Source organism: Dermacentor variabilis, chromosome 1 (genome assembly GCF_050947875.1).
Source record: "Dermacentor variabilis isolate Ectoservices chromosome 1, ASM5094787v1, whole genome shotgun sequence".
Classification (NCBI taxonomy): Eukaryota; Metazoa; Arthropoda; class Arachnida; order Ixodida; family Ixodidae; genus Dermacentor; species Dermacentor variabilis.
The window spans coordinates 282,511,433-282,532,029 of NC_134568.1; the positions used below are offsets into that span (position 1 = coordinate 282,511,433).

General features: G+C 47.9%; 1 protein-coding gene across 3 annotated transcripts in view; it reads right to left on the reverse strand.

Annotated features, from left to right (window-relative positions):
- Positions 1–11,159: 11,159 nt before the first annotated feature.
- Positions 11,160–20,597, reverse strand: part of LOC142566100 (uncharacterized) — a 66,826-nt gene continuing 57,388 nt past the window's right edge. For all 3 annotated transcript variants that reach the window (XM_075676873.1, XM_075676883.1, XM_075676889.1), the window contains exon 3: positions 11,160–13,734. In XM_075676873.1, the coding sequence (XP_075532988.1) occupies positions 12,173–13,726 (1,554 nt within the window). In that variant the 5' untranslated portion in view covers positions 13,727–13,734 and the 3' untranslated portion in view covers positions 11,160–12,172. The remainder of the gene's footprint in view (positions 13,735–20,597) is intronic.

Here is a 20,597-nt window from a genome sequence, read left to right on the forward strand (position 1 = left end):
CTCGAATGGCGCTGTATACGCGTAAGAGAAACGAAATTTTGTTCCATTTAACCGGTATTATCACAAGAAAAGTACACTATACCTTTGAAGTACTGGTGTTCAATATGGACCGGTACAGTAAAAAAAGCGAGTGGTCAGTGGCATTCTGCGTAGCACTTAACAAAGTCTTTTCCTTTAAGAAACTTAAACTGCGCACAGCTTAAAGACTAGTGAATAAATTCGAATAGCTCAGCTGACCTCTCAGCTTTTCCCTGAGATGTGCCACTGATACTAAATTAAATGGTGGTCCTTTGGCTATACCGTGCGATTTACTATAAATGCAAATAACATATTTGCGATAGTAAAACCGAAACTCACTGGTTAAATTCACCTAAGAAATTTCCGAGTAACTGAGCAGGACGGAATGCTCGGCGTGCTTGGAACCCGTTCATATATAATCGCGTTACATACGCCATCTCATAACAAGCACTGACGCTGGTCTTTCAGCGCTTGTACTTGCACGTTTACGCTTATAAAAATACGAAAGCTATTTCAGAGGTATCTCTGCGATTTTTTTTCTCATTATCGATGCCTTCCGGTGTCATTGCTGCGCTCGGTAATAGCGCGCCTACGCTATAGGACTTGTTCAGCGAATTGTTTAAGGCGCCCTCAGGTTCGCTGAGGATTCCGGCGCTGACGAAGTGCATTCCTCGCGCATTTGCCTGCGCTCCCGTTCCTTCGCTCGGAGGCCACGCTTTGTCGGTTTCGCATCGGCGCGCGCTATGCGTATAACGAGTAAAGTCGAAGCAACAGGGGTTTACCCGCGCGGCCAGATCAGAAACGGCGCCACGCACAGCTGCGCACTTTCCACGTCCTCTATAGCGCGGAAACTGTGTAACCAAAAGAACACCATATAATAATAATAATAATAATAATAATAATAATAATAATAATAATAATAATAATAATAATAATAATAATAATAATAATAATAATAATAATAATAATAAAAAACATGTTTACAAATGGACGACCCGCCTAAGTAGGAGATTTAATTCCTGATTTATGTGTGTGTGTCCGCGCGTGTGCGTTACGCAGAACCGACAGGCACGGATTTCGGACAGAAAACAAGCGAAGTGAGAACGCAACAAGCATTTACAGTTCATTTCAAGGTCGCCGAACTTGATTTAATTTCACTGATTTGATAACCTCGAACGCCCTTTGAGGTAACGTTTTAGCACCTTAGTGTGTTGTGACTTTGTTCTTCGCTAAACTTGGTCGCAAGTGAAAATGCAGTACATAGTACTGAATCATTGACAACCCTTTTGCGTTGCCAGAATCGCACGGCCCCGGTTGAGTAGGGCTTATCCAAATGACTAAGCGTGAACTAAGCGCGCGCGCGTGCGTGTGCTCAAATGATATGTACTAATGGGAGGACATGCGGTCACTGCCTCACTGCATCAAAACTTAGCGTTAATGGCGAATATGAACTGTGCAGTGTCAGCAGTGCTGCATGCCAGTAGTCTCCGATAACTTCTGGTCTTAGGTCTACGGCGCTCGACTTTCTTGTAAAAGAAATGCGCCTAGCATGCTGCTCAGTGATACCGGACGCACACTGATCTTCACTCTTTTATGAAGACTTCTAATACTGAAATGTCTGCTATGACTAGATGAACTCGTTCGGTATCACTGAATGCGACTTATCAGTGAGGTACTCAGTGACGCGACGGAGAAAAAAAAAGCGCATCGCCGACAGAATGGAACAGGCGAAATTACATAACTCTTGCTGCTAAACTTCATGCACCGCAATCAATACCGCGCGGCCACCGTTGACAGAGGAGGTTCTGTGCCGATTTCTGCGCACTGGCATTTTGGAACAGCTTTGAAAACGGCAATACCTGGACGAACTTTCATTCTCTTCATTGACATTCATGGGACAGAACTGAAATCTGAGCACCTCTAATTAGGCTGTTTTAAATGCCAATTCATAAAGCTTTCCTTCGCAAATCATTAATTTCTAAGAGCAGGAATGCCAAAAGAATGTGACGATTCGCATGCAGTTCGAATTAAACCTGAGTGAAAAGAAAGCGGCTGAATAAAAAAAATAAAAAAGAAAGAAATATAGTATACTGCTGCATTCATATGAAGCCGACAATCAAGCCCAAGAAAGGCTTAAACCTGTTTCACATGTCGCGATTTTGCTGGCGATATCGCACTTCAGAATTAGCAGGTACGGCACATCAGCTGACAGTATCTTCGTGCGTGCAATTTTGTATGCTCGGAGCTCTGAACTTCTTTACTAATTCGTACATGCGGCGCGGACGGAGAGCAAGTGACAACGCGGATCGTGTTACACGTCATGGTGACCCGCAAGCTTTTTTTTCTTTTTTTTTTTATCTTGGCAGAGTAACGGGTTCTAACACGAAGAACGTTTCACCATAACAGATTCTAAGTTTTTTTTTTTTTTTACGTATTCTTAACCGAAGCGGACCAACAGTAAGAATAAAGTAAATGCGAAACTCGCAGTCCCCGCGATCGGTATTTGTGAAATGGAATTGTGAAGTTCGCCGGGAAATCATGACGGCGCACTTGGGACTGTAATTTTGCGCGCTCATCTTGTTCTGTAGATATGCGCACCCGGAACAGATGTTCCTTTTATTCCCTTTAGCAATAGAAACAAACCTTGCGCAGGCTATGTCCATCTAATGCGTTTTGGCGAATCTGTACGGCCAGCATATGCTGTTGCCGATTACGTAAATCATTTTTGCTTGACGTGTCAGTGCGTCGATAATAACTGGAGATCTCAACGGTGCCACGCCAGTGGCCGGCTCTTCAAGAAGAGAGTCATGCCCTTCACGAATTATCAGAAGGCTAAAATAATCCTGGCTCTGGGAGCGACGCACGGCGACAAGAGGAAGGCAGCCAAGCTATTCCGGATGTGGCAATGTGGAGGACGCCCTAGTCCGTCATTAGCACTTAGAACGTACGAAGTCCTTTGCGAGATGGGTAGCTTCACAAGAAAGCGACACAGGACTGCGACGGTAGTTGAAGAAACGGAAACGGATCTTTTGGCATACCTTGCTGCTAGGCCTCACGGTAGTGTGCGCGACGCCAGTGCGTAGGCGGGAATCTCAAGGTCTTCAGTGTGGAGGACTTTAAAAAAAAAGGTCATATGCACCCGCATCAAGTACATACACCTTCACCAAAAACTTGAATATCGAGATATTGAAAACAGACTTTGCCAATTCGATTTTCACGAAATGTGAAGAAAAACCGGACTTTCTCACTCGCGTTCTGTGGACGGATGAGGCTAATTTCTCCAGAAACGCAGAAGTTAATCTTCACAACGCGCACTACTGGAGTGATAGGAATCCTCACTGACTGGCACAAACACGACACCAATACCAGTGGTTGCTTCATGTGTGGTGCAGTATTTTTGATGGCAACATCATCGGACCCATGTTTTCTGACAACGCATTAACGACGCAACGCTACGTCAACGACATTCGCCACCGGACATGACACCACTGGACTTGTTCTTGTGAGGCTACGTGAAAAATCGCGTGTATAGCAGCGAATCTACCACACCGTACGCCCTAAAGGCGAAAATAAGCAGAGTCTGCCGGGAGATTCCAGCGTCGTTGGTCAAAGCTGCAACAGCATAAGTGTTGGAAAGAAACAAGTACTATTTTGGCTTCAGACGGTGACCTGTTTGAGCACGTGCTAGAAGTGGAAGTGGTAAATAACCACTCAAAACTGGTGTAAAATGTGACTGCTTAAAGCACCTTTATGATGTCACCCTATCCTTATATAAAAAAGCTTGCGACAAAGATAGAAACAGGTAAGAAACTGCTTTGCAATTTTACCTCTTTTTCTGGAGTTGAGGAGACAGAAAGGGTAAATGGCTAAACCATTTGCACCTTTGGATGTTTCTTGGAGGGCGGCTGAGATGCCTTAGGTGCTCTGGGTTTATTTTTTATTGAAATAAACTCCTGAGCAGCTCTTTTCTGTTCTTCCGAGAGCTGCCTTTTTTTATTTTTTCGTGTTCTTTTCCGCACTGTTATTTTTTAACAGTGGTTCAATTTCTTTCGTAGCTTTGTTTCATGATACGCGAAGGTTAAAACAATCCCGAGTGCCTCATGATCGAGCACAACCTTCTTGCGTCCGCACATGCTGACGCTTATCGCACCACACTAGCTAGGTTAGGTCGTGAAACCTCTCGAACCATCCTACATGACGAAGCCTTGTACGATGCGGTGATAAACGAATGCAGCCGTATATCTTTCAAAGGTCGCTTGGAGGCGCTTGAGCAGCGGCGCGCGAGCGCGCATCTATTTCATATTTTGCGTATTTCGCGAACTTTTGTTTCTTCTTGGAAAAAACAACGACTCACACTTCAGCACGATATACATGCTTGATTCTGGGGTTATTTAAGGTGTCCTACAACTACGTAGTTGACAGGTTTGCGATTCAAAGAATAATTAAAACGTTTGCTAATTAAAATAAATTAATTTATACTTCGTAATGAAAAAATGACTGGCTGTAAGTACACACCACTACCGCTACTATGCGGTCGGTACAATTTCTCTAGAGTTCTCGGACATATATTTTTTAAATCCTGGTCCAAGTTAACTGGGACACCCGGTGTACAGTTTTTACGTATAACCAATCGTCAAGAGTGTTGGGCCGGGAGCGCTACGCACGACCACGGGCGGCGTATGTAGAACATCGATTAAACCAAAGGCAACGCGTGGTATGTGATTGTAGAAGCACAATAAGCTCTCGTACGCTACATCAAGACATCAACGCGGGCATGAGTCGAGTAGGGCGAAGCCCTCGATCGCCACGCGATTACCGAAAAAAGAAAAATCTGGGGCAACGAAGGGCTCAAACCGAGGAGGATTCGGCTCCCACGGGCTCTATCCTCTATAAGAATTTGAAGCTTATAGCAAACTTTTCGTCCAGCGTAATCCTAATGCACAATAAAAGGCGGGTAAAGGCGCTCTATGCGTTACTTTGCTTCGTTGTCTGTTGGCTTCATGTAGTTGTTACTGAAAATCGAGCCCCTCGTTTTCCACGATTGTACCGTACGACGTGCGCATAGTCACGTAGAGTCTAGCTCCTTCAAGAACGAGAGAGAGAGAGAGAGAGAGAGAAAAAGGCAAAAGAAAGACAGGGAGGTTAACCAGAGATTATCTCCGGTTGGCGACCCTGTACTGGGGGAGGGGCAAGGGGAAGATAGATGAGAGAGAGAGAGAGAAAAGGATAAAAAATGTTTTAGCTTATATACCCTACGTTGTTAGCTATTGATTGAGGAGCTGATCGTTCGCGCTTTAAAATGTCATACTTCGTGCACTCGCAAAAGATTTCTCGCACTTATCACAAATGGACGACATTGTCAGAAAGCTTGTCAGAAAGCTGACAAGTGTAAAGGCTTCGGCGAGTTAGTAATTTAAGACTTGTTGGAAATCAGCATCGTGTGTGTCTATCAGCGTCCTCGTCTCCCGCGTTGTGCTCGTTTTATCAGAAAGCCTCCTCAGTCATCCGCCTTTTGCTGCTCCGATAAAGATTTCGAAGCGTGCGTGTTATCGTGGTAGAAATGTTGATCATGATTTCGCCATCGTGGATGCTTCTGTGAATAAGGCAGACCATCAAAGAAACAATACGCGTCTCTTATGAAAAGAGGCATGCAAAGACATCGACGTTATAAAATTCTTAACGACACATTACTTGCAAGGATTGACTGACGGGTTAGTTGGTTCATCATATATCACAAAAAAAAAAAAAAGAACAGCGCTTCAAGACGGGACACGGGAAGGAACCACACACACACTCATCGCTTTTCGAAACAGAGATGATAAACCAACGCTCAGCGGTGTCTGCGACTCAAAATTTAGACAGCACACGACCCGTGTCAGCCACAGTTATGACGCCGGAGGCTCCCCAACATCCGGTCGCCGAGTTACAACCAGCGCGATCCCACGCAGATCTCGATCTTTCTTTCGCTTCTTGCATCTGGCTGCCCTTGAGCATGCAAGCTGCAGGCGGCACAGCTGGCAGCAGCAGCTGGAGTGCAAAGGCCACGCGTGAAGGGAGCGTATACGGACTGATCTCGGTTCTGCACCCTCCAGCTTCGACGTGTGGTGGCACTCGAGCGTGGAGCTATTTGAAGAGCGAATAAATGCCTCGCACGTGCGTGGCGAACGTGGCTGAGAAATCGACCCCCAAGTGACATGAACCTGTACGTTGGCGGCGACAATACCCCGCACATTTCATCGGTTGCAGCGTTGGATGCGGCCGATGGGCGTGACGCCTAGCATTAATCCGCGTCAGAGGTCGAAAGGTCGCGCGAGAACTGTGGCGCTGGTGCGAAGCCCTCGAATCTGTACATTTTTTTTTTTAGTTTCGTTATCTACGTACCTACGCAACGTAGGCATACATCACTGCTGCAGCGTCCTCCACGCACGAATATCGTACAGACCCCCCGCACACGCGTCACAAAGGGACTAGAATTACTTCGAACATCAGTTTGAGCGGTGTATGCTCATTGCTGACTACTCAACAAATATTTGCTGTCGAAAACATATTTCCTAGTATAGTCATCCGCATTTCCGCTAAGATGCTTTCATCAATTTTGCCGTTTCCACAAACTACTTTTCAGGACAATAATCGACCTATTATGGTTCTCCTGCGGGGCAATAGGCTGCCGGCTCGGATATCAGCGGTGGCAGCCGCCATTCCAATTGGAACAGAATACAAAAACGACTATGCAGTTGGATTTGGACGTGTGTTATAGAACTCCGGATAATATGAACTAATCCGAAGCCCTCTACAACGGCGTCCCCGTCCCTCATAGCCCACAGAGCACCTGTATATAGGATCGTAACTCCCGTCCATAATTAATCCGCACAACCAACACTGCCAATGTCCAGGCATACCCCTGTCGATAGAGCGCTTGACGGCAGCTTTACGACAGTTAATGCGGTTGGATCTGGTCTTTATGGCGACGCCGCCGCAAAGATTTGGCGGCACTAACGATTCCGTTATACATTGCGTACTATAAGAGGACAACACAATTTGTCCGTCGTTGGTACTGCTAGCGTCATTAGAGTCTACTCCAGTAATCATATGTTGCGAGCCTGTAACTTTTGGAGCTTTCTTAAACATCGCTTTAACAAAACGAATGGCCCAGTTCATTCGTTGTGTCTTGTTCCTGTCCTCTCTTTCCTGTCTTGGCACTATTTCTTCCTAATTAACTAACAATGCCAATATACAAGTGCTCTAAAAAGTAAACTGGTAACAGACGGTTGCTATAATGGACTCTAATGACGTCAGCAGAACGAACGACGGACAAAGCGCGGAAGTCCTTTGTATCAAGCGCGTGATGCTGCAGCTTTTCAGCTTTTGCTCATGAAATTGGCGGTCTGAACTATAGGTTCAATGTTCTTAGTTTTATATATATATATATATATATATATATATATATATATATATATATATATATATATATATAATGACTTCTAGATTGAGGACACCCGCACGATGCTTTATTTCCTACGTTTCGGCCGGGGACCAGCCTTCGTCAGGGAACATGTGCGTGCGTGTGCGCGCGCGTGCCTGCGTGCGTGCCTGCGTTAACTATTTTAAGCAGATATGGTTTGATACTGAGAAACTAGAGGGCGGCAACAACGAAACCCGAAAGAGAAGGACAAGAAAGGAGAAAGAAGGGGTGTTTCACAGCCGCAGAGCTTCATTTTTCCAATGACTAGATACCAGCTAACCGAATTACACATCCTAGCGATAAGACTTGCTTTAGGCAGAGATATTGCGCATAAGCTAGCTCACCGCGTTTTCAGGTCAGTTCAGATAAAATGTCTCACTTCCTTTCTTATTTATTTTTATTTAACGCATATCCGGGCAACATACTATGCTACCATATTATGCAGAGGCTAGATCGAGCCGTCTTCGCGCACTCGGCATGCCTTGAGATCAGTGCGAATGAAGGGCACCACAATTCTCGGGAAGGTTATTCTTCATCTTTATGGCACTGGCCCGCGGGAGCCAACGCGAAGCGACCACTTGACGTCCAAAAATAAGAGGGAACAATGGCTGCATTTACATGAATGCGACAAGTGGCGTATCACCTCGCTTTTCCAGCGCATTCATGTCAGCGGCGGCAATTCGCTACGAAGGCGAATCGCATTGATGCGACGGGAGAGGCTATTTCGAGGCGGTATAAGTCGTCTCGCGTTGTCCATGTAAACGTAGGCGTATCGCATTGAGGGAGGGGGACAGCTGCCGCCGTGTCTTCTCCACTCACCGGCGTAACGCAAATCGCCTGGAACAGGTTTCAGCTTGTTCCGGACGAAAGCGGATGTGCCACATTAACCACTGTCACCTAGCAATTATAGTGATGCGCTAGTGAATGCGACACGCTGCTGTCACATTCATGTAAACGTACCTACTAGCCTCTATTTCACCGATGAGTTGTTTGTTTCCCTAGTGGGGTGCAGTAGAGGTACGGCATCACGCTGCCGCAGTCGCAGTTATGGGCTGGAATCCTCGTCCCCGGCAAGTTCCTGCTGAGACTTTTGAAGTCAGTGACAGGTAAACGATGCAACGTCAAATGTCTCTCAACGGGAACGTGTGCGCCAGCGAAGCGCCTCCAGTGATACTACTACCTGCCCGCCCTTTTCCCTGCTGTCCACGTCTTTGCCTTTCTCAGGTGCTGCTGTGTCGTGAACCCTGGCGTATCGGCGCTGTTCCACCTTTTGTAGGGCACCTCGATGGCTTCCTCGTCCACGGGCGAGGGGGCCATCGAGGTAACCTAGCCTTTTTCAATGCGCTTTCCAAGCTGTAAGTACGTAAGTATGGCGTCTCCGGAATCTAGGCGAGACCAGACATGCCGCTCCTAAGTGGTTATCGGTGCTTACCGAATGCTTCGCATGACCACGGCGCGTTCGTTGATGAGCCACTAAACAGTCTGCACCTTGTGCCTGTGTGAACCGTATTTCCTGGGGTCACGGAGGCGCGGTGAGAAGGCGCAGCATGCTTCTGTGGGAACAGCCTCCGCGGCGTCCTTGAAATGTCACTGCTTGTTGTGCTGCGCCATACTACCGCAACCACATTACGAAGCATCACTGACCAATAGAAACACCCCATAACTAGGGCCCCAAACATATCATCGTCAGCTTTGCGCATGTGTGAGACGCACACGGCGTTTCGGGTTTGCGTACTTGCCTCGAAAGTTTACGTCAACTAGCAAAGCATGACGGCACCCACTGAAGCGACGGCGCTCGTCTAACAGTAAGCCTGACCTGGTTTCTGAGTAACTGGCAACGTTTGCGACAAAAAAATGCTTATGAACGTTATCGTTTTCTGGAGATGAGTAAGACTGAACATAAGTACCCGCTCTTTGAACGATAATCAATAAATCCCACTGCGGTACATTATGCCCGCAGAAATGCGTTTTAAGGCTTATATTTAGAAGCTCTGTTAGCCTTCACGGCAAGTATAATTTAACTTCATTTTGCTCTTTATCCCCACCGACCTACGCCTTAATTGCAGCAGTAGCTTTATTCATTATGCGCTAATGCTACCGTGCAATCTGCTGCTTCTGTGAAGCAGAGCTTGTCTAGCATAATTCTGGACCACAGTTTTGTACTTTTGATAGCAAGTTTGCGCGGTCATCGAGCGAGATGTGTTAATGTTTGCTTGTGCGCGTGTGACACTATGCTTGTTGAATTAGAATGTCTATACGACCGATAAATCTACTATCCTTGCTTCGTGTAGCTTTCCTCTAATTTGCTATCGCAGTCGGTGCTTCTGGCGAAACTGGGACTTTTTTGATAAGCGCGCGTTTTATCTAGGCGCAAGTGACGCGCTATCTATCCACTTGGCTTCGAACCGACCGAGAAACCAAGAAGACGCATCCTCAAGCTCCGCTCAATCGTGTTTATCGCGGTGCGAGGGAAGCGTTCTACGTTCAGCTGCTGGCGCGAGCGTAGTACGCATGCGCACCAGCGGTACCGCTAAACGGTCGAGCGCAAATTGCTACCATACACCGGTCTGAAGGGAGTAGACTATAAATGATCAGGTATAACTCTCCATTGTTTGCACATACAAGCCTGAGAGGAGCGGACAGCGAACGCTCAGTTAAAGGTCCGCATTTTCAGCTCTGAACTGACGCTTAGCCTTTTGTTGTTGTTGTTGCTCAATGCAGATCATGTGCTCAGCTGGCACACATGTTCATGTGACATCTGCTACAACACGTCTGCTATAACAAGCACCAGAGGACATATTGGGTTGTAGCTTGAGCTTGACTTCAGCTTCCAAACTTTTTCTAACGGAACGTCCTCACGATTAGATCCAAAACACCACTAATATCATACGATGCACTGAGAATACGTAATCTACCTTTATTTTGTTGTTCTAACACAATAAAAGCGAGCTTGCCTTATATTTAACAACTCCAATCGTGACTGGCAGGTAGCGCAGAAAAGGGCTCCCGCTCGAGCAGGCGAACGATCACCGAGCGAAAACTCCTCACGTGCGACGCTCTGCTGGCGACTGCGAGCGGAGCCAAACGTAAACCCGCCGAGCTAAAAGTCTCTAATCTTTCTTGTTGCATGCATGGCGGAACAAGAGCCGTCTTATTCGCATTTTATATGGACGCATTCTATCACCGCTCTGGATAGCCAATCGAAGTAAACGGCGAGTATGACACGTGGCATGAGTGCCTTAGTGAATTCCGTTTTTCGCCGCTCGCCAGCACTCCCAAAACGGAAAGAAACGTACAATCGGGTGGAGAATGCGAAATCGTGGCATCTTCCTTTTTCTGGCATCGTGACGCGGTGCCGCCCAACATGCGGACAACGAGCGAGCTTCAATTAAAATCAAATTAAATTCTAGCGCTCCACTGTGCCAAAACCGCGATTTAATTAGGCGCGCCCCCCGTAGTGAGGGGCTCTTGAATTAATTTCGAACACCCGGGGTTCTTCAACGTGCAGCCAATTGCACGGTACACGGGCTTTTTCTCTTTTTTTTTTTAATTTCACACCCCAATGAAAAGCGGCCGCCGCGGCCGGGATTCGATCCCGCGCCTTTGGGCTGAGTTGCCAACGCCATAGCCACTACGGCGTGCAACGAGCAAGCTTAACAACGAGGCTGTCTGCCATGCGTTCGTGTTTTCGCTTTAATAAAAATGACGATAGTACCATCAGCCCGCTGAAGATGTATACATCGCTGTGTAACGACGAGCACACACACTGTAAACACGGAACATATCATGCGTCTTTTCCTTTTAATCTGTACATATTTTCGTATTTTTTTTAATCACATGGAGCTTATATTGCAATTTGCCCAGGGGGGGGGGGGGGGGGATTACCTGCAGAGGCGAACATAACTCGTGCGAAAATTTTCGATGTCCAGGTGGCTAATTCAAGATTCAAAAGTTGATTTTAATAAATCGTATCGCTATACTTTTTCAAACTGCAAAATTGAAGCCGAACAGTATAGCCGTGCTTGCTTAGCATAAACCCGAAGAACAGCAGCACTTTCTTTAACATCAGTCCTTAAAATGTACTACTAAATACATTAGCGTCACTTTTCCAGAAGCCTACTTCTAGCACTTCGGAACGAACTTAACTGGAACGCCAATGCATTTTTTGGTCATATCTTGAGGTCGGATTGCGACATCTGCCCTAAAGTAAATTTCTAAAAGTTTAATTTTTGAACATTTAGTTGTCTGGACATCGCGATTTTTCATGCAGGTAATTTGAACCTTTTCCCGAAATCCACCTCAAAATTCGTATCAGCGCTAACTGTCAAAGCTGATTTTAAATCTGTTCGTACTCGGGGGAAAAAAAAAAGAAAGGAGATATGTCGCTTGGGGAGAACGTATATGAAGGTGTCCAAGTCCATGTGACTAAGTGAGTACAGGTCATGATCTAAGACTTGGACACATTAACATTTGTTTGTTACTTTCCTTGCGCAAATATTATTCCTTTCGAATAAAATTCAGATAAGAGAAATATTACTCGCGAGGGTTGCGCTAATATCACCACACTTTAATTTTCACGACAGTAGTTTGCGTTCGGCAGTCTGATGGATGTAGTAAACCAAGCGTCACAACTAAATGGCCACTCGCTATTCATCGAAGGGCAAGCCTTCACTGTCGGCAGTGCACACAAAACTAGATTTCCGTTTCCAGGCACTTAACACTTCCCATAAGCAGCTCCTGGGACGAGCTAAGCTGTCTCTGGCATTCTGCCTCGTCACTAGAAAATGTGTCGCTTTTGGACGAAACGCTGGCCGCCCAGTCTGCCATCAGCGGCTGTTTGTCCATCACAAGGCCGTCCTCCTTGGGCGTGTACAAGCGGAACTGCTGGCCGCTCGTCGCCGGCTTCGGGAGCGGCACCGGCGGCAGCCCCACGGTATTGCACCTGTGCAGGTCCTCGGGCCCAACCGGCTCTGCGTACGACGCCATGGACGTGTTGAGCGGCGTCTCCGGCGCTGGCGCCGTGGTTCGGCTAGACTTGCCGTAGGAACTGGAACTGCTGTCCAGCAGGGTGAGCTTGGCGCCACCGTCCTGCAGAAAAAAGTCCGGCACAGACTTGTGCTGAAGCCTCTGCTTGCCGTCCTCTGGCACCTGGTCCCGCAGCGAACCTCGAGGCTTCTGCTCGGTCGGCTTCAGGCGAACGCGGCTCAAGTCGTCTTGGCTCTGCGACGACGCACCGGCCGCGGGCGCACGCTGAACCATGCCCGGCAGCGCGATGCCGGTCACCTTGCGCGGCACCGGCGGTTTCCTGGCCACCGGGTCCTCGCGCTGCCGCAGGTGCGCGATGCCCACGCGCACGGGCTCCTCGCTCAGGATGTTGTGGCAGCTGACCGCCAGCCGAGGCTCCATCTGCGGCGTTTCGGGACGCGCCGGTGCGGTCCGCTGCTGGGGAGGCCGCGTTGCGGAGTCGAACGACGATTCGTCGTCCAGGTCCGAAACCGACTTCGACGTTTGCTTGAACGCCGTCAACGGTATCCTTCCGCGCCCTTTGACAGAAGGCTTCGTCTCCTCCGGCGCAAAGACGCCGTCATCCTCCTGAAATCCCAACGAGGCGAAGTCCCCGACGCTCGCCGGTGATTTGGGAAGTTTGCCATTCTTCGCCTTCGCTTTTCGAAGGCTGTCGGGTTGCGATCGGTGGGAAGTGGGGATTTCTGCCACCTTCGGCGGCTCCGGGAAAACAGCATCATCCCGAGCGAGCTTCGCCTTCGTCGTCCTCGGCGAGCTTGTCACGGGTTTCTGTTGCGCCTTCTTGGGGTTCGACGCGTCGATGGAAGCATTGTGAAAGAACTCGCCCTTCTCGAGCGCAATGTTTAACAGTCCGTCGCTGGGCCGCGAAGAAGGTGCCGAGCCGTTCAGCTCTTCCCGCGAGCCCACGGACGCTTCCTTGAAGTCAGTGGCCAAGCTGCCCTTGACTCCGTTCGACGTTGGCGCGGCAAACTTCCGTTGGGCATCCTTGGAGGACGGCGGCCTGCGCCTGGAGCAAACACAGGCCGACAACGACACAAAGATGATTCCGAGCACAATAGCCGACCCGGACGCGAGAGCCAGGTAGAAGAGGATGTCGGGGTAGTTGACGATGAATCCGCCCGCGACGGCGCCAGCTATGATGAGGAGCATGCCAGTCAGGTAGAGCAGTATGACGCACACTCGTGAGCACCCTCGCTCCATTCCCGGCCTTGGTGAAGCCATGGTGGAACCTGGAAACAACAGCGGACAATAGTAAATTGAGACGGCACGTCGGAGGACTCTTGTCAAGTGGAACCTGCCACAGTGCTTTCCTTAATTCCCTTGATTTCAAAGCCACGCATCTGCATCTAAATAACGCTCAAATGTCGTCAGGTAATCGCTTGTTCATTGCGAAAAACAGTAATGCCCAGAAAACAGGATTTGAGCGTCCGTAACGTCAGGCTGCACTGCAACTACGAAAGTACGTTTGAATGAAACAAGCGAAAATGCCTAGTCATTAATAGGTATACCGAGTTAACTGCATTGCGTTGTGAATTAGGGATGTAAAATGTAAGTCGGATTTGCACCTTTTGCATTAATAAGTAAAAGAAAAAAGGACTAAGTCCTTTTTTCTCCTATATATGTCACCGCTAAAGCATTGTCACATCACATATGTTTCCGCCTGGAAATTAACAGCATGTGCATCATCGATGACTTGTTTTTATCTCTTGTAGACCTTAATGCCTTTATTTGGTTCAGCAATGTGCCACAATTGGCAAGGCAAAATAAAAATGCGACATAAATGTACCACGCAATAATACAAACAGGAAACAGCGTCCGCCAAGCATATACACACCTGATGTAAGTATAATGACTATCTGAACGGGCGGAAATGCCTTACAGCTTATTATATAATTTTTAACGATGTACTACCTTTGTGCGTTCTGTCTACTACGCTATCTGGTACCTATATGCAGTTCACTCCCTCCGAAAGATATCGATATGCACAGTTGTAACTGTTGAGATGCCGAAACTTATGCGCTACTGCAATCGCCCGAGACTTAAAGATCCGTCCCCTGAAAGATGAAACAAGCCAGCAGAGAGACTCAGATTTGGTAATGCTGCTCGATATCTTCAAACAACGATTACCACTGTTTAGGTAACTATACTGTACCCACCACTTTAGAGTAAAGTTTCCTTCATGCAACACTGCGAACTCAAGAGGTTCGTTTTCAGTTTTCCTCTCCGAGCAAGTTTTTTTGTTCTCTAGAAAGGGAAGCTATAAAAGAAAAAAAAAAAGTAGATCATAAAAAAAAGCAGTGGCCCGAGTGCCTGTTCAAATTTCGTGCGTAGTTGAAGAGCGTACTAGTTTTCCCTCCCTCAATGACCGCAATCCGGCTATGCAGTACGCAAGAAATAAGAGATCACTCTGCTCGCTTTTTTTGTTTAATGTCGTTCTACTTTTAACGGAGCAGTCGGTTGACTCGCGCATCGCGGCGTATTTCGGTCGGTCGCTTTCATGGAAAAATACGCCTAACAAGTGAGAACAAGGATGACGGGTTTAATAAAAGACACCAAAGGAGCACCGGCCAACCTCTATACGCCAACGCGAAATGGCGCGTAAACAAAAGTCTCCCCAAGTGAGGTGCCCTAGCTTTTTCTGAAATCTTACGATTTCCAGAAGAGCTGGCTCAGTGGCTATGGAGTGGTGCTGCTGAGGACGAAGGTTCGATTCCCGGTCGCGTTCACGGGATGTTAACGGAACCCGTAATTTATTTTAAAGCCCATTACTTAATTGCAAGGGGAAGGGAATATGGGAGTTCTCGTCAGAAGACCTACTATATCATAATAATATCATAATAATATAAGATAATAGAATAATAGATAATAATAATCAACCGCCCCAGCCATGTGTTGTTGAAGTGGAAAAGGAGACTTGCGCGGCCAAAATCCATCGGTACAATCCGCCGCTTATAGCGCGTGGAGACAGCTGCCCAGGCATTTGATCATCTATTTTCCTGTTAGCAGCTCAACAATAGGTGTCGCAGCACTGGTTTTGTTTATCCTCTATAAAACGGCCGTCGCTCCATGGTGTCCGGCCGATCTAGGGAAGTAATGAGCAGACCGAGCCTCGCATATCCCTGAAGTAGTCGAGCGGGATGCACCGGACGTGTACAGCTGCGACGCCTCGCCATGTCTGCAGGGCGCGAGATCGGATGGGAAAGAACGTGCTAATCGTGTGCGACTTCATCGAGGCGCACGCTTCCATGCCATCTGTCCGCGAGCAGAACCGCGGCCGGCAGTGTGATCACTGAGCCCCAAGCGCCATCCGCCAGCAGCAAAACGTACTCGCATAATATGTGTGCCGGTACGGTTGCGCGCGCACGTCGCAAGGATGCTCATGGCGCTCTTGGTCAACTCATCTCGAACCCGGCAGGTATCTCCAGTCGAAGCGTGTTTAATCCGGAGCCGATCACTCGACCATCTCAGACAAGTGTCAATCCGGTCTGTACGTGGTTACACTTTCGAGTTCATGTGGCGTGTAATTCAATCTTACAAGGAGCGGAGAGAACAGACGTAGTAACGAGAAGCACGGAGCACACAAGTACAGCTCGGCCAGCAAGTTGAAATTCGTATGGAACGCGTTTCCTTTCGCGGCCATTTTTTTTTTGTTGTTTCCTTTTTTTAAAAATTCCAGGCCGACGCTTTTCACGCACACACCACCAGCTTGCGTGGCCAAGGGCTTCCATCAAACGGCGCTTTCGGAGCGTGCATACGGCCGCAAACGAAGATGCGCCAAGTCGTTTCCAAGTCATTTTTCACTCGGATTCATTAAGCCCTTCGCGGTGAGCTCACGCAGTAAGTTTCCCCCGATCCCGTCTATCGAAAAATGTTTTCATAAGCCGGCCCATTACAGCGCGGCGCGGCGCGGCGATTGAAGTGCTCTTTAGAGCGAACAGGAAAACGAGGTGGGGGGGGGGGGGGGGCGAGAGCGGCGACGCTTAAAAAGGAGCGCTTTATGGCATCGTCTCGGAACTGCTAGCAAATCACCTCAACGTTCCTCTGGCAATTTTTTTTTTAAACCAAGAAAGGCGCGCGACGGGTGCACGCCGAGAGGCTTGCAGTTCCAAGTAGCAAAGACAAGCGAAACTTCGAATACACATAATTTACCCGGCCAGTTGCTTATAATTTACCCTGCACAGCTCTCGCCGATGAGATTGGCTTCATCTGGGCGTCCGGTGTGACACGGCCACAAGTGCGCGCTAGAATACAGAAAGCAGCAACCCAGACAGCGGCATAGCTTCGCCGACAGTCTGACAATATCTGCGGGAAAATGTGCACTATAATGGCTATAACACGAAAACCGATGTCTTCCTACACGGTGTGCATCGATGGCCAGTCACTTGCGTATAAGAAAGCTCACAGGTTCTTAGGCGTTATTGTGGACCGTGACCTAGAGTGGAGTCCCGGAGTCCCCAAGTCTCCTACATGAAGTTAAAATCTCATTTGTATAGATAATATGTTTAAATTCGTAGCTGAAAAATCATGGGGCCATCCGTGCGCTCCATGTTACGGCTATACAAGTCACCTTTTCTCGGATTCCTGCAATACAGTCTTCCTGTCTTGTCCAACACAGGCAAGACTAATGTCCTTGCAATACAGAGTGTCCCAGATGTTCTTCTGCAGCTGCAACGATTGTCATTGCACGCGAACACCCGATCACCGCTCGTATCGTCGGTAAGACGCTAAGAGCGCACGTTCGACGCCTTTCACGGTTGCTATCACGCCATTTGGTCGATTTGACAGTGCGACGACCACATGCTAGATTCTGTGGTATTGTGACGGCGCCGTGACTCGATACCACCTGACTTCAAGCCTGCGAAACGCCCAACATCGGCATTGTGGTAGCTCCGGCTAATTCACGTGTGCATCTCAGTTCCTGGAATTGTTAAGGTAGACGCGTCACCGCTAGCGCTGAAGCAGTTGTGTCTGCTCCTCTTCAACTAGTCCTATTTTGACGGGATAGAAATGTACACGGACGGTTGCACGAATCCCAACAGCTCTAGTGGAGATGTACTCGTTCCGTCGCACGCCGTCTCTTTGCAATGTAAATATTCGCACAATACCACGTGTACAGCAGCAGATCTTGAGGCTCTTCAAGGTCACTCAATTATGTGCTCCAGCAGCCAGGGAATTTATGCGATTCCAAAGCAGCCCTTCAAACTCTGAAGTTTGGCCTACGTCATGGGTAGGGCTCCATGTTCTCGGAGTTTATTTTTCGGCGGAAATTCGGCGTTTATCGGAGTTTGTTTCTCGTAAATCCCCGATTCACGAAAATTCGGTAGATTATTCTCAATATTCCAAAGTATTTGATGAAATGATACCAGAACACGAAAACATCAGAACACACAAAGCGATTTTTAGTTGCCTGGAAGGTTTGAACGCGCAAAGACATATACACATAAGCACAAATAGTTTAATACAAAACACCTACATTTGTGCGTATTACAACCATAAAGCTTGTTGTAATACCCGCAAGCATACTTTTCGAGGTTGTTGTTACTTATGGAAGCACGCTCCTTTCTATTGATTATTCTCAGCTTTGAAAATGCCCTTTCAACGTTTGCGCTAGAAACAGGGTGAGCCAGAAGACTCAGCGGGTAGCGAGAAAGCACTGGCCACTGGACAGTGTGCAGTCTCCGAAACCACGGGCGTTCAGCAATCTTATTTATTTCATAGCTCTGATAGTTCGCAAAATCCCTCATGAGCTGGCTGATGTCAATTTCAAGAAACACTAATTGAAAATCGGCGCAGAGGTTTCGAACGCGCGAGTTGCCTCGTGCTTCACATTTGGATTCACAATTTGAACACTGTACCAAAACGATTCACTACTGGAGTGCATCGCAAAGGTGCCTCTCAAATGTTTGTCCCCACTTTTCAGCGACAGCAGCGTAGTATCCATGAAGGTCTGCGACAGTCGTTGAGCGGTTATTCTCGTCAAGGAGATCCAAACAGAAATGTGCGATGGGTGCGGCCTGCGAGACACTGTTGACGTGAGATAAAGTTTATATCGGCTAGATCGGCCAATGTATCAGTGACGGCTTAGAACATGCCCATTATCGAAAGGCTTTCGATGGAGAAAGGAACAGGGTCACATTGGGCGTTAAAATCGGAGTTTGTCGGATAAATCCAAATTGTGAATAATTTTACCGGCGAGTCTTTATCGGATTTTTTCGGATTTATCCGAAAACACGGAGCCCTAGCCATGGATTACACAAACAGCTAGTGTACGAAATAAGACACGCTCGTCATCACGCACTCGAGAAAGGAGACGACATTGTATTTCAGTGGCTGCCGAGCCACTGCGGAATTTCGGAAACGACAGCGCAGCTCGGCTCATCAAAAACATCAGAGGGTTTCTATACCACTCTCAAGAACGGATGCCTCGCGGCGACTTCAATTACTTGCTCGCCACATCACACTTCTATGATGGAATTCACTGGGTTTCACCAACTCACGTTTGTACTCTCTCGAACCTAACTTGAGACTTCGCCTGTCACCTGGGCTCTCAAACAACTTTACGGTGTCGCATTTACAAACCCCTATTCATTCTAATACGAATGGCCAACAATGCGGCGTGCGATTTGTGCGGGTGCGACGAGACTCTAGAGCACCTTCTTTGTCACTGCCCATCCTTTGACGCTCAACGACGTGCTCTACAAGCTAAACGCAGCCTGCTAGATAATAGAACGCTCTAGAAAAGATCCTCGGACCGCGGCCTATGCATTCTTGCATGCAACAGGGCACAAAAGCCCTTCTGCACTTCTTGAAGGCTGCTGGACTGCACGAAAGCTTGTGACAGCGGAAATTCTTCTGCCAGTGACTCTGTCAACGACAGACTCCTCATTAATTTACTTCTCTTTACTTATCTATTCTTCCCCTCTCCCCCTCCCCAGTGTGTAGGGTAGCGAACCGGGCACGTCTTCGGTTAACCTCCCTACCTTTCCCTCTCGGTTTCGCTCTCTTTCTCGGAGGCAAATGTTAAGGCTTACTGTGCCAACCACACTGGCTTTCCTGTTATTAGTGTGGCACGCTCCTTGTCGTCCTCTATTTTCTTTTCGTTGTTGTATGACTGATATCACTGGTTGTAACAATTCCACAGAAAGCACTATGCTGGACTCTAATGGTGGAAAGGGGCTGCGCGCTATAGCATGCCCCGAATACGTGCTTAGTGTGCTGTACCTCGTTATTAGCAGCACCACAGCATACTCGCCAAGCCACCGCGACGGGTGGGTCGGCCAATACACTCTTCTGTTTGCAATTCTTCGTGCGACATCCTACATGGCAGTACTGTTGATACTTCGTTCGGCCCGGGCAATAAACGAATAAACGGACTGTTCTTGCCCCCTGGGTTGGGAAGAAGGAAGGCGGGTACATCCTTTGTGCGCGCACCAATTTCGCATGTCTCCGATCATTGTTATGAAATCCTTTCGCGGAGCGCCTTCGGCAGACGTGGCGTAATGAGCCATTCGCCTGGTAGCGCCGTCGCGCTTTTGTGCGCTAAGCTCTGCACGCCAGTAATGCTTTCATTGCGGCCGAAAACAATACGAAGCTCGCCTTTGTTGCTGACAGAAGGGCGGGGAAAGGCTACGCAATTTCGAGCGTGATAGAACAACAATGGCAGCTGCGATATTTCTCCTCGGTCTCTCTCTCTCTCTCTCTCTTGGTTGTTTCATTTTAGTTAGCAACGACACGATTCATTCCTTTCGGGCAGCAGGAAAAACAATGCGGAGCCCCGCGATGCAAGAACCTCAAAGTGGAGCAACGAATGAACCACGAGTATAATGAGACTAGTGTACCGCGCTCATGGGGAACTTTGAGTTAATGTTTGAATTCATTTCTGCAACTGCCATAAGAGCCAAAATACAAGTTTACTAGATTCACATGCGAGTGGAGTGAGCTTGCCACTTCAACGTGCCGCGAAACAACGTGTAGAGAAACCAAAAAATTTTCATTCTAGAGCAGTGCCTGAATGTGCCCCAGTCGCAAGACAACATGCGCAATATGATATAGCAAAGTATATCACCGTATTTTAGACGCTCGCTATTCTGCC